The sequence below is a fragment of the Gadus chalcogrammus genome, chromosome 22 (assembly GCF_026213295.1).
Source record: "Gadus chalcogrammus isolate NIFS_2021 chromosome 22, NIFS_Gcha_1.0, whole genome shotgun sequence".
In the NCBI taxonomy this organism is placed as follows: domain Eukaryota; kingdom Metazoa; phylum Chordata; class Actinopteri; order Gadiformes; family Gadidae; genus Gadus; species Gadus chalcogrammus.
This window is the reverse complement of record NC_079433.1, coordinates 6,299,220-6,313,531: the sequence shown is the minus strand read 5'-3', so window position 1 is coordinate 6,313,531 and position 14,312 is coordinate 6,299,220. Positions and strand designations below refer to the sequence as shown.

Genomic DNA, 14,312 nt, shown 5'->3' with positions numbered 1-14,312 from the left:
AGAGAGAGAGAGAGAGAGAGAGAGAGAGAGAGAGAGAGAGAGAGAGAGAGAGAGAGAGAGAGAGAGAGAGAGAGAGAGAGAGAGAGAGAGAGAGAGCTTCTGCCCTATATAGAGACGCCCAGTGGGAGTGCAGACATTTTGTCATGCTTTATATCGTTCAACTAATAAGACAGCAGTCCTCCAATAAGAGCTGGAGTCCCTCCGGACCCCACAGAAACACCCTGGACAGACGACGGACGTTTCCCTCCACTTCCTCCTCTGTCGAACAATGGCTGACATGGTGCGTTGCTGTTGATAAACACCTTTTGTTTATTCACCCTGAGCTATATCCTCATCCATCTATAGAAAATATTCATAGAATAATAATCCGGTAAATATTCAAATTCAATCTGTTGAGTATGAATGTGCATATCAAGGACAAAGCTACCCGCCAACTCGGAGGCTCCCCGCCTCCACCTAGGTGACTTTTACTGGGCTCCTCCAGACAAGAACGCAGGGTAGTGGTTTTTCGGAAAACCAGTGATTGTTCAAGTTGGTAAGCAATGTTTCATGACCCTTTTTGCCATGCAGGAGTTCTCCCTCGGTGTGTGTGGTGATGGCGGGTTTAACCTCAGCACATTGATTGCTAAACAAGCAACAGGTGTGCAGCCTCACCCATCAGATCAGTCTGACTCAGGGCAGGTAGAAGGCTGCTTAAATGTACGTGCGTGCATGTGTGTGGAGTGTGTGCATGATGGCTGGTTAAGGTAGGTAGGTAGGTAGGTAGGTAGATAGGAAGGTGTGAAAGTAAGCCAGCAAAATGTTTGCAGTTTGTTCTGACATGACCTGATGAAAATGTGGTAAGTTACAGATTATTATTAAATTAGCTTCTTCATGGGCATGGACAGAAACATCAGAATCAAATCACATTCATTCTACCAGAATCTTTCAGAAATATCTTCGCAGAAAATTATTAAAAGAAACACGCAAGCACGGTTATCTCTTAACTGCTCAAAATGAAAATGCACACCCACGAATGAACACACACACACCCACGAATGAACACACACACCCACACCCACGAATGAACACACACACCCACACCCACGAATGAACACACACACCCACACCCACACCCACACCTGGCAATCCTGGTTGGAAGGTAAATCTTCCTGGTTTTACAACCCTCGTGTCTCTCTATCTGGTGTGCTTTTTAGGAGGGGGGGGGGGGGTGTATAATGGGGTTTAATGGGACTATTAACAGAGCGATCGATAGGGCGAGCTAAAGGGGGGGGGGGGGGGGGGGGGAGAGGAGAGATGAGGGGGTCGCTCGGAGGAAGCTCAGGTCACCCTTCCACTTACAAATAACAGCATAAAAAATAAACAGTTTCCAATGCGTGAGGTAATCCAACAGGACTAATAAACACACGTCGTTCTTCAGTTAAGATCCGCTATCTTTTTTCAAAAAAATAACCATTGAAAGAAAATAAAAATAAAAGTAAATATGAGTAATTATGCTTTTACATTTCTAGGCAACTGTGAACTACACGTCACTGTCACACGTTCTTGTGGTTATCGATGAGACATAACATCAGTATCTCTTCTTCTCAGAGAACCACTTGAGCCTATTTTTAGAGGCTTTGCATACTTTACAACATTTTCAAAGTTACATTGAGGTTGCTTCATGTTAAGTGTCCTAATTTTTAAGTGCACTTCATTGTGTCTCTGAATTTAAGTGAGCTTCGGGTAAAGCGCGCTTAACGTTAAGATCGGAGTAAGGCGTCTCGCTCAAGGACGCCTAAAGAGTGACTATCTATATAAATCAAATATATATGGCTTCCTCTAGCGCATCCATGGAGGAGACCGCACTCAAACACACACTCTTTCACTAATCCAAACACAGGAACACCCACCCGCACATGCGCAGACCAACCCACACACCCACATTGGATTGAGGTGTGCATAAATCAGGTTCAGCATCATCCAGTCCCTATAGACAACCTATAGATAACCCTCACATCCCCGTGGAGGATAGTGTTGAGAATAACTAGCTGTAGCGTCATAGCTCGTCATGATGGCTTGTCGCATTAGATATCCCAGGCCGTTCGTCTCAACTAAGCTCAGCCTTCATCAGTAGACCTAAGACTTAAACAGCAATAACAGCCCATTGGCTAATTACTACTGCAGTAAACACACAATTTGTTTCCTTGTTTAACGTTGATGTTTGGACAATATTTAAAGGCATTAGAACAATGTTTTCATCAGTTTGATCACACTGTTTAACACACATTGTGACTACAGTACGAATTGGAAATATCTTTGCATTTCTCACTTCTGTTGTGCGTCGATATGTTTCGGCCCGCCCATTTTCTGTTCAGGGAATCAAAAAGGCAAGGAAGAGAAATAGACAAAACATGCTTAGAATCAATATGACAGTAATTCAATATTGTACCGTGTAAGGGCAACACATTTCCATGGCCAGCTGGTTTGAGATTCCCAGAGTTGTTTTCATGATGCCATGTTAGAAATATGCACTTCCAACGCCCCGGCCCCAACACTGGCTTGATCATTTCTTGACATTTCATTTTTGGACTGGGGGTTTTCTTTCCCAAGTTGATCTCATCTCACTCGCAACGACCATTAGAAAGTCATCTTTGTGGCGCTAAAATCTCTCTCTCCATGATTTGTATCTTCTAAAGACTTTCTGTGTATTAGTTTGCGGTTATAGTTTTGAAAAATCCTCTGTGGGTAACACAAAAGAAAACACTCCAGAATATTTCCGTAGCCTTTGAAATGTTTGACAGAGATAGAGAGAGAGACGTAGCAATTACCCAAGTAGATCTCACACATCACCCAGATTGCCATCCACAAATATTAATTGCCCGGGTATCACTTTACATGAATGAAAAATATTAAACCAGACAGATCCAGTCTATTTCACTGCTCAATATCAACTTTGTAAAGCCAATTCAGACTTAAACTTTTGAAAGCTTCATTTAACTAAACTGCTCATTCAAGTGCTTTTATTTTTAAAGTGAAGCAATGCCGTATCGCTGTTTTTTAATATATATAGACATAACCATCACGGTAAAAACAACCTAAGGTCGTTTTTGACAAAAATAGCTACGACTTTATTTGCGAGAGAGGCTTTGGAAGAACTCCTCCTTAAGAAGCTCCTGAAATGGGACACATTCAAACTGATCTGTGAGCAGTCAGAGAGGCAGTTAGCACATAGCTTGCCCTCCGCGCGTCCTTCTGTTTGAGCCAGCAGTCGCCTCCCTGCCCACACCCTGAACTCCTCTCCGCTCTCCCCTCTCTCCCCTCGCCAAAGGTGGTGTCACCTGGCGCCATCCTTCTTCATTCCCGCTAACAATTTGGTAATGAAATATTGATTTTGAGTTAGATTCATATCGATGCTATTAGCTTAGCATTGATAAATCACCGCAGCCGCCGGCTATGCTAGGCTGCGACGGGAGACACTACGAAGGGTTTTTTATGTGTTAATTTGATGGATATGTCTTAGTTTTTACACCTTATATAACATACCTCCACACTGGTACGCTTTCCACACTATCTCGTGCTCCAAACAGTTTAATTATCTGTTTCTAAATAGCTAACTGTCACGCCCGTGCTAGCTTCCTCGTCACTCTTTCGCACGCACTCCTCCGAATGTCACTGGAAGGTCAGAGTCATGGCAGGGCCACACATTTTGAACACTTAGCTCAAAGAAAAACTGGTGGATCACAGTTAACACCGTCTAGAGTACTGCTCTCGTGTGCTGGAGGGAGGGGGGAAATGTGGCCCTACACTTTTATATTGGACCCTAAGAACGACTGAGAGTGTTTGTTTAATGTTCTTAGCTTGGCAGAATGTGGAGTTGTGATGCTCAACAGAGAGCTTGGACTGACAAACTGACAAACCCCAGAGCTTTCTGCATAGCATTGTGTCACATAATGTCAAACTATTTGAAGTAAGGTTGCCACTAGTTTGTTGCTGCAATGGAATATGCTTGGACACACTGCCTGGCAGTTACATAGACAGAGGAAAAGGTTTGCTTAAAATCGCATACAATATTTTTTTAATGATAAGAGTAGTGGGATTTTCAACACCTGGACCCTTGCATGCACAATTACACACAAATGCACTCAAACACACATTCAAAAACACATGGACACACACCCACAAATTCACAAATACATGCCTACACACACCGACCCATTCTCTCTCACACACACACACACACACACACACACACACACACACACACACACACACACACACACACACACACACACACACACACCTCACTAACCACTGGGACCAACTGCTGTTTGAGAATCACTTGTTGATTATGGATGTTTGTTTGCCAAGAATGGCGGCTAATTATAATTTGCCAATTGTATTCCCTGAGCTCAGGGAATGAAATACAAAACTAAAATTACCATTACAAGCTATTATCTTTATTCCATCAATATTATCCCCCTCCTGTAGTTGTATAGACAACATCAACCATGGTGAGTGAGTGAGTGAGTGAGTGAGTGAGTGAGTGAGTGAGTGAGTGAGTGAGTGAGTGAGTGAGTGAGTGAGTGAGTGAGTGAGATGCAAGACCAAATGGCCAAAAAAGGAAATCTACTGGCGATTTAGTTGGTGTGTGTATGTATGCGTTATGTGCGTGCTTGGCCAAAAACAACACTAATGCCCACAAAGATTCAAACCTGTTCCCTGTGGGTGTGTGTGTGTGTGTGTGTGTGTGTGGGGGGGGGGGAAAGCAGGGTCATATTTCCAAAGCTTCATAGCGCAGCACATAGCGCTTATCAGCGGTGTCCACCTGCTTCTGACAGCCGCCGCTACGTTACCCTGCTGGCCGCTCATTACCGCCTAGCTGGAGCGTTAGCAGGTAGAAGCCACTGCGGCGCGCTAGCTAGGCCTAGTAAGCCAACTGGTAAACACTGAAAATAAATGGCCCTTTTGTCAGCGTGATGATAAAACAATGGCGTTGTATTAGGATTTAGATTTGTGCTTTATGCACCCTTCAGTTTTTACACACATATTTTTTATATATATAATAACAATTATGGATTTAATTAATAAAAATAAAGGAGGCAATGTGTGTTTACTTTGGTATCCAGGTCCAAGAGATAAAGCAGCTTTAAGATGACACACACACACACACACACACACACACACACACACACACACACACACACACACACACACACACACACACACACACACACACACACACACACACACACACACACACACACACACACACAATTCCCCTTGACGTCTGTCCCTCCGATCACCCACCAGTCAGTCAGGTCTGTTTACGTACGTGCGTGTGTGAGCAACACACCAGCTAGCCTTCTCCCTGTCAGGCAGCATATGCCTGTGCTTTCTAAGGGCTCCCAGCCTGGTGACAGTAGAGTATCTACAGCCAGTACCCAGCGGCCGGTGGGCAGACCGAGTGCCATGGCCACTAGCTGATCTCGGATGTTCTACAGCCTGATAACTGATGCTGTCATTCCAGACAGGATACCATGCAAGACCCCCCCCACCACCACCACCACCACCAACAACAACACCACCATCCCCAAGTCTGATGGATACGTCCAGACAACCACACCCGCGGTTGTACGGAACAGGCTTTTCTTTTGGACATGAATGTCCGTGGATGCATCCGAAATGCATATACATCTCTCTATTTCTGTAGCTGGTAATTTAAAAACAAATTCATTATTTTAATTCAAGTGGATATAACTACCGTTGTGGCGGACATAAGCCTTGAATTATTACGGTTAAGTTCAACCACGTGTTTCAGAACAGAAGTATACGTCATGTGATGAAATAGAGTAGACTAATTACCTTCCGGTCAAGTCAACATTGGCGCAACAATCCGAGAGGAGGCAGACAGGCAGAGCAACACCTTCCATTTGTTGCTTTGGTGCACCATCTATTGGTAGTTGCGGGGTATTACACTAATGTTAAAACACTGCTTTTTAATTGTTTGATTAGTTAATCCATTGATTCATAATTAATTGATCCACTAAATACAATTTTATTGGGTCTATTTTGAATTCTGATAACTAGTGAAGCTATGAAAGAGTACTGTAGTGCTATAGACATTTGAACAAGCCTGATATTTTCTTCTCAATAGGGAAGCTGCTTCGCCATCTGGTGGAAGTTACATGAAATTTGCATTTATCTAACTGACAATTTTTTACTCTGTTCTCCTTTGTCCTTACGTTGGTTACTTGTATTCTTTAAACAGAAATACATATTCGAGTAACTTCCTGAGTAGTTAATGAGTTAAAACCTTTGTCATATTTATCAAAATATTTTAATTACACAGTCTTAAGCCAATACTTTATTAATAAATAATGCATTTTTCCAAAAAAATCCAAGCTTCAGTTCATGGCTTATTTCATTTCATTAACACGACTGGTACACCAGAATATGTCATAAAGTAAATAAAACATTGTTTAAGTCAAACTAAATCACAAATAAGCACATCTGCAAACAAAATACATATAAAACAAATATAACTGAAATCTAAAAGAAAATCAACAAGTCAAAAACTAGTGGTTTACAAAGTCAACAAATTCGATTTTACCTGCAGATATATTCCTATTAATAAATGCCACATCAGTGGATATTGCTTAATATTTGGGAACCTTTCTAGGGTCGTCGTCAAGTGATGATAGGATCACATTGCTACATCGCAGAACCAATGTTAAAATAGTGCAAATACTTCGGTTGCCACCAATTATTTACAATTTAAAAAAGGGAATCAAAATGACGTAACCCGCGGTTTAAACAAACAAAGTCTTGCCACGTGACCTTTATGTTCTACCATAACATACATCTGACACATGTAACAGCATTGGTACGATTTGGAATCAGTTATGGCTGTAGTTTAATGTTTTATTAGCCGTCATGAACTCTAGCAGAGAGGTGTATGTCTGAAGCCCATGAGCAAATCAGCTATGAATTTGAAGTCGGTATTTAGCTATTTCACTAAACTATGTTCCACTGTCCCATCGTTTGAGTACTGGCTCAAGGGCACAGTCATAACCAAGGTAAGGTAACTGCTAGACTCCAGGAAGGTCTGACAGGATACAGTAGGTCCATGAGTAAGATGTACAGCAGATTGTGCCATGACATCAGTCACGCCAAAACACTGCATAGGTGCCCTTAGGCAAGGCACTAAAACCTCTTGACTACCCTGACACTAATCCTGTGTGGACGACCTTCGAAAATACTTGAAAATTAAACATCCCTTCATATGGCTTTGTTACGTAATGGCAAAATCGTCTATAAGGGATATGCAAAGTGTTATGATAAAATAAAATACCCAATAGTCTTGTTAATATGGAGAACAGAACTTTGTGTCGTTGCTGATAAATGTTACGTGCGGTAAAAACATTTTTTTGATAAATATTTCAGAAGGATAGAAGCCAAGCCTTTCCCATGACTGGCCTCACAATGCATAGTGCTGAAACTATGCAACTCTGGACCAATCAGAGAGCAGATTCAGTGCTTTAGGACGTCTGAATGCAACACATTCAAAGGACGCATGTTTTGGTTTCAGTTGGCATAGTTAGCCCTTGGGTCAATGACTAACCACTTAACATTGGTAGTTTGTGTTGACGCTTTGTCAATAAAGGTTTGTATCAACACTAACCTAACTGCCCAGCTGTGCAGCCAACTGACATGGAAACATTCAAACACATTTAACTAAATTAATCTTGAATTTCAAAATCTCCTGGTCTACAAATAAGATCTGAAGACTACAAATGTCTAATCTGAGGTCAATGTCTTAGTAATTATAAATAAAGTAAAAAAGGTTTTGATTGTACTTTGTATTTTACAGATTTGGACCCATTCGACAATCCTTTACTGACCCTAAAGCAAACAAAAATTTCACATTTAACTGAAAACATCCAAATAACTTTCAGAATGAAAAGTGTTTTGATATATACAATCAAAGAATTGTCACAGAGCAGCCTAGAACTCACAGGTACATCTTTTCAAACCCTATCGTTTTACACTAATGTTTAAAATGGATTATTACCAAAAACTTCCAACCTTTGTTTCGTCATTTGTCTCGTCAACAAGCGCACACCGTTTGGGAGGACATCCACGCCTTCCAATCAAGGCTAATCGCAGCCACCTGGGGAGTCTTCTGCAAAGGGAGTCCATCATTGTAGTTCTTTTTGCCCACCCACTCCACATAGAATCCACAAGGGCCTTCTTTACACAACTACAACTCCTTGAGTCCTTCTCCCTGAAAGGGAAGACCAAACAACGGGCTCTGTAATGAACCAACTGCCATTTGGCCTCCAAAACTTACCAAGCGCGACGGAAAACATGTCAAAAAAGCGTCGTACAAATCTCCCTCCAGGTTCAAGTCAATCAGCTGGCTGTTCGTAAACAGTGAAGGGGAGACGTCAGTTTGTTTTGCATCGATTGAGTCCCCCCTCCCTCCCCCCGAGTCCATGAGAGGTAGTGGCTGTTGTCATATCCTTGGGCGAGCAGCAGGCCCTCTTGTTTGGTAGTCGTTGCTTGTGTCGTTTCTTTGGGGGGCCGGGGGGGGGGTGTCTTCACGTTCCTTTCTGGAGGGACCCCGAGGAGGAAGTGGTGTGGCTGTTCACCTGGAACAGACAGGAAGAGACACAGCAGCACCGGTCAGAATGCAAAAGGGAAGAACTACACCCAGCCACTCCTCCACCACAACGGGAAGGCTCGCTGTGTCTCCTTTTGAATAGCGCACCTTGTGTATCGACTGTGTTTATTTACTACCCAGCTATGTAGCAGACTCTCTTTGTCCCTCTTTGCAGATACAAAGACACAGATACAGGTTGTTAAGGAGCGGCTAAGGGGTCAGGACGTTCGGGCTCAGCGGAGGATGCGTAGAGGCGGACTGCGGACCCCTTACTCATACGCCACCTCCTCCACTCGGGGTCTGAACGGTTTGCAGATCGTCCTGTGAAACGGTGCGTCGGGTGTTGCTAACACATCGTGGGCGTCGTGTTGCCGATAAGAAAAAGGGTCGCCCGATCGTATTTGGGAAAACGTTTTCCTGCCATTCCTGAAGGGCTGTGAGTGAAAGGTTGCAGAGGGGGGCTGAGCGGGGCTGAGCGGGGCTGCAGGTAGCTTTGGGGGAAGGCCTGACTGACAGGCCGGTGACAGGCCATATGGAGACGTCGGATGAATCTTACCCCGAGGGGGCAGGAGTCGGCCATGTTGGTGAGGTGTGTTTTTTTTATGTCTTTGACTTCTTCGCCTCAACCCTGTCAGACACTCTCAGAGCGAGAAAAGAAAGACAGCCAGGGTGCGGAGGCTGACACACGCACATGCGAGTACATGGGAGGACACACACATACACACACACACACACACTTACACACATATATAAACACACACACACACACACACACACACACACACACACACACACACACACACACACACACACACACACATAAACACACACATAAACACACACACACGCACACACACAAACATAAACTCAGACATACACACACACACACACACACACATATACACACTAGCAAACACACACGATTGTGGATTTACATAATCACGAAGGAGGGAAAGCAATTTTGATGTAATTAATTTTGAAAAGGGGATTAATAGGATGAGATTCGGGGAAAAACAGTTTTTTGTTGGAAATTCCAGATGTAACATATCACTTCTAAAGCAGTAATCACAACAAAAGTATACATACTTGTCTGGAAGCTTCAGAGGCAGAGTGGACTTCATTCACAAAATGTCCATTTAGCTGTAACATTGCTGTGGAACAGAGAAACCATCATTATTATTCCGGATAATTTCTTCCCTATTTCCTCAAAAAAACCGACACAAATTATGAACGGTACATTATAATCATACTTGGACCTTTGGGGCCACGTGACAACAACAAAAGGTTGCTACAGTCTATATTCAGACCACTATATCAATACATACAAACTCAAACACAGTCAATGGTGCTTGTGTAATTGTGTAAAAAAAACTAAAATCAAGGAAAGTTTGCTGTAATTCAGGCTGATGAAAACTTGGTTCTGCATCTTCTATCATGACAAACAGTGTGGCAGATTTATACACAAAACTGTCTTCCACTAATGACAAATCAGCTCATGATTTAGTACTAAACAATGACCAAAGAACTACTGCAACCTACAAAATGACTAACATGCAAATGCTCCTATGCTCCCAAAATGGCGGCGGTGGCTGTTAGACACAGCTCAGCTCAGTCCCCCTGTCTCTGAAGCAGCCCCCGGTCAGTGAACCCTCTCCTCTCACCTTGGGGGTCGATCCGGGGGTCCACGAAGCCCCAGTGCTGGTACAGCGCCGCCAGGTCGTGGGGGCTGTAGCTCTTCAGCAGGCTCAACACATCGATGTCCATGGGCGTCTCCGGCTGCGCCTCGCTCTTCCCCTGAGCGTACAGCGGGGGCTCCGCGTACGCTCGGTCTCGCTGGGACCCCCACATGTTCATGGCCGACCAGAGGTCGCGACCTTTAGCGGCCGCCGCTGACGCGGCCGCGGCGGCGTTCATGGCGTCGCGCGTGGGGGCGTGTCCTCCGCCGCTGCGATGGGGCGAGGGGCTGTGGACGTGGTTCCTGGCCAGCATGAAGCCCAGGCCCTCCTGGGGGAGCAGCCGGCCCTCCACGGAGACCCGGTGGCCCCTGTGTTTGGGGCTGCCGGTGGACCGGAAGGCCGGGCCGCCGTGAGCGGGGTAGGCGCTACTGCCGGACGAGGAGCCGGCTTGTGCTGTGGCGGCGGCGGCGGCGGCGGCGGAGGCGGCGGCGGAGGACTTGCTCCGCCCTGGCTCCTCCCCCTTCTGGCTCCGCTCGCTGCTGGACGACTTCTTCTTCGGGGGCAGGAGCGCCATCTTCCTGCCGGAGGAAGGCGATCCGTCCGAGGACCTGGAGTCCTTCGACGGGGCCGGGGCCGTTCTCTGTTTGACCGCCGTGGGGTTGCCCGGCTGAGTTTTGCCCGTCGACCGCCTGCCAGAGCCGGGGGCACCGGAGCTAGTGGAAGTGGTGCTACTGGCGGTGCCACCGGGGGCACTCGTAGCAGTTCTACCGGAAGCTCTCCCGGTGGTGGCGGTGCTGGCCGTGGCGGGGGCGGGGGCGGCGGCCTCCGGGGCCTGCGTGCGCTGGGTCCTGGGGGCGGGCAGCGCCGGGCAGTCCTTGCCCTCCAGGAAAGGCGGGGGCCCGGTGCGTCTCCACTGGCCGCCGGCGCCCGCCTTGGAGCCCTTGAACCCGCCCAGGCAGGGGGCCCAGCGGGGGGCCACGGAGCTGGCCCCGTCCACCCTGTGGGCCACGCGCTGGTGGATCCACAGCACCTCCGGGTAGTTGGTGGTGTGGGCGCAGTACGGGCACTGGTGGCGTACCAGACCCCCGGTCTCCCCCGCTGGGTCGGCGGCAGCGGCGGCGGCGGCGGGGGCGGGGGCGGCGGGGGGTTCCGGGACGGGAAGCGAGGACAGGTTGATTAGATTGGCGCCGTCGATGGGGACGGGTTTGATGGCGGTGCCCCCCTCCCCCGCCGCCCCCTCGGACGCCTCGCTCTTCTCCTTTTTGACGGCCAGCTCGGTCCAGTCCTGGCCGGGCAGGCTGGCGAAGGGGCTCCAGTAGGGCTGGCTGAGCAGGGCACTGCGGTTCCTGAGGTAGTCCATGTATTTAGAGTCTTTGGAGCCGCTCTGTCGGAGGTGGTCCTCCAGGCCCTTGGGGGCGCTGTGCTGGTCCGGGCGCGGCTTACACACGTGAGACCTGAGGCTGCTGGCGTCCACCGCGTGGAAGTCACAGTGCTCGCAGAACAAGGGCTTCTTATCTGGAGGTGGGACAAGAACCGCAAAGAAACAATGAGGTTGACCACTAGCATAGACCTAGGGCACAGACCCCTCTAACCTGCATCGTGTTTGGTCTGTTACACACAATGCTCCACATTTTTACCAAACAAAACCATTTATCCTGCTTTACAAAGGGTGCGATTAAAAATAATTACACATAATAATAATAATAAAAAAAAAATAAAAAAAAGTGATTAATTCATTAATATATTAATTAATAGAATGAATACAAAATGAAAGCAATGTTTACAGAGGTTTTGATCTGTTGCCAAATGCGTGGTTTTGGCTTTGGGCCGATAAGAGCAGGTTATGGCATAAAGTACATTCAGTAAAAGGCATGACTGCTCAGTCACAGCAGACCTACTGCCGCCATCGGTCCCTCTCCCTAGAAGCACAGCATGTGCATCCCTGATAACAGGTGTAATAAAATGTATTTCTGTCCTTTAAGAACATGTAGAATTAAAACATCAATGTGTTCCCAGAAGCAATAGAACCACCCTAACTCAACCCTTCCAAGAACACTAAAAGTCCCAGTTTCAGGAGAAGCACGGTTGCGCCAAAACCAATGAACCCAAGCTTGACCTACAAATCCAAACCTGGTTCCAATATAGTCTAGTCTAATCACAAAACATTGCATAACAATAATCCCCTACAGACAGATTGGATTAAGAATTAGAGTGGAGGCGATTTACACATCTTACCTTTCTGACCTTGATTCCTGATGCTGTTGTTCTGTTTGGCCGAAACCTGGGCCTCTTCCTTCAGCTTCTTCTTCTGCAGCGCCACATAAAAGGCGTGGCCCAGGCCGTTGAACAGGGTGTGGTCCGTCTGTCCGTGGTGACCCCCGTTGCTCCCGCTCAAGGCGTTGATGGCCGGGTGCTCCTGGCTCCCTCCGGCCTTCTTCTTCTTCAAGGGTGCGGCGGGCGCGTCGCCCTGCTTCCTCTTCTTGTCCACCTTCAGCGCCACGTACTCGCCCTTCTCCCGGTTGTACGCCACCTCCGCGTCCGCCAGCCGCTCCTCCCAGCCCAGGCCCCTCTCCGTCACCTCCACCAGCCGGCCCTTGGTGGCTATCTGCCAGGCCTGGTAGCTGCATATGGGGTCCAGCTCCATAATCCTCCCCGCCGGCTCCTTGTCCTCCGCCGCCGGCTCCTCGGACCGGACGCAGCGGAGGTTCAGGCTCTTCAGGAAGTCCTCCTTGGACGCAACCGCCTCCGGGTCCACGGGTGTGTCCGGCTGCTGCTGCTGGGGGGGGGTCTGGGCCTGGCCGCGGCCGTGGCCCGGCTTGTGGAGCTTCTCGTGGGCCTGCAGGCTCCGGCGGTCGTAGAAGAAGTTGCCGCAGCCGGCGCAGAGCTCGTAGAGGCACTCCTCGTTGGCCAGCACGGCGGGGTCCCGGTGCGCCCCGTTGACGGTGGCCGGCTGCGTGCCCCCGTCGCCGCCGCCCTTCAGCGGGGCCTTGGTCGCGCGGTGGATGCGCATGTGGCTCTGGAGGAACCAGGCCTGGCGGAAACGCCGCCCGCAGATCCGGCAGCCGTGGTCCTGGGCGCCCTTGTGCTTCTTGGCGTGGGCCTTGAGCAGCGCCGCCCGGGGGAACACCTGGCTGCACACGCTGCACGGGAAGGGCCCGACCCCGGCGCCCTCCTCCTCCGCCGCCTCCTCGGGCGCGTTGGCGCCGCCGCCGCCGCCGCTGCTGCCCGACGACTCCTCCTCGCCGGCCGCGTCCGCGTCGTCCCGCCTCGCCTTCCTCTTGGGAACCTTCTTCTTCTTCGTGGCCCCGCCCTCGACGCCGCCGTGCTCCTTCTCCGAGGAGCTGTCGGCGACCTCGCCGGCGCTGGCGCTGGCGTCCTCGCCGCACCCGGGGGCCCCCTCCGTGGTGGCGCCCCCCTCGGGCCCCGGGCTGCGGCCGAGCAGGCCCAGCTTGTGGCTCCTGACGTGGGCCTTCAGGCTGCCCTTCTGGGCCGTCCGGTGCTCGCAGTACGGGCACTCGTAGGGCTTCTCGCGGGTGTGTCTCCTCATGTGCTGCGAGAGCGAGCTGAGGAGGGGGAAGCTGCGGCCGCAGACGCCGCACACGTGGGCGGACGGCTCCTCGTCCTCCGCCGCCACGGCAACGTCCACCGCCACGGCAACGTCCACCGCTGGCTCGCTATCGGCGTCGACCGGCGAATCTTTGGGCGATGCTCTGTCGTTCGGGGACTCGCTGTCCTTTGGTGAGCTGCTGTCCTTCTGCTCGGGGTCCATGGCGCTGCGGGTTGGAGGCCAGCAGAGAAATCCTGGGTAGTTTTTCTTTTTTTCGTGACCCTAGATCTGTATTCAGGTGTGTGTCTTTGTGTGTTGTTTTTAAATTCTGTTGGTCAAGAATAAAAGCGGAGGTTGAAAGGTAATTCTTCCGAATCCATCCTGTTTTTTTATCTTGTTTTGATATTTTTGTTGCAAACTTTTTGGAAATGAAAACCTACAAGGA

At 48.7% G+C, this 14,312-nt stretch overlaps 1 protein-coding gene across 1 annotated transcript; it reads right to left on the bottom strand.

The window, feature by feature from the left end:
* Positions 1 to 8,582: 8,582 nt before the first annotated feature.
* On the bottom strand, positions 8,583 to 14,089 carry LOC130376228 (zinc finger protein 516-like). Its single transcript, XM_056583448.1, has 4 exons — positions 12,556 to 14,089; positions 10,306 to 11,835; positions 9,731 to 9,795; positions 8,583 to 8,633 (listed from the first exon to the last, which is right to left on the bottom strand). The coding sequence occupies exons 1-4, from the start codon at positions 14,087 to 14,089 to the stop codon at positions 8,583 to 8,585; spliced, it is 3,180 nt and encodes a 1,059-aa protein (XP_056439423.1).
* Positions 14,090 to 14,312: the final 223 nt, after the last annotated feature.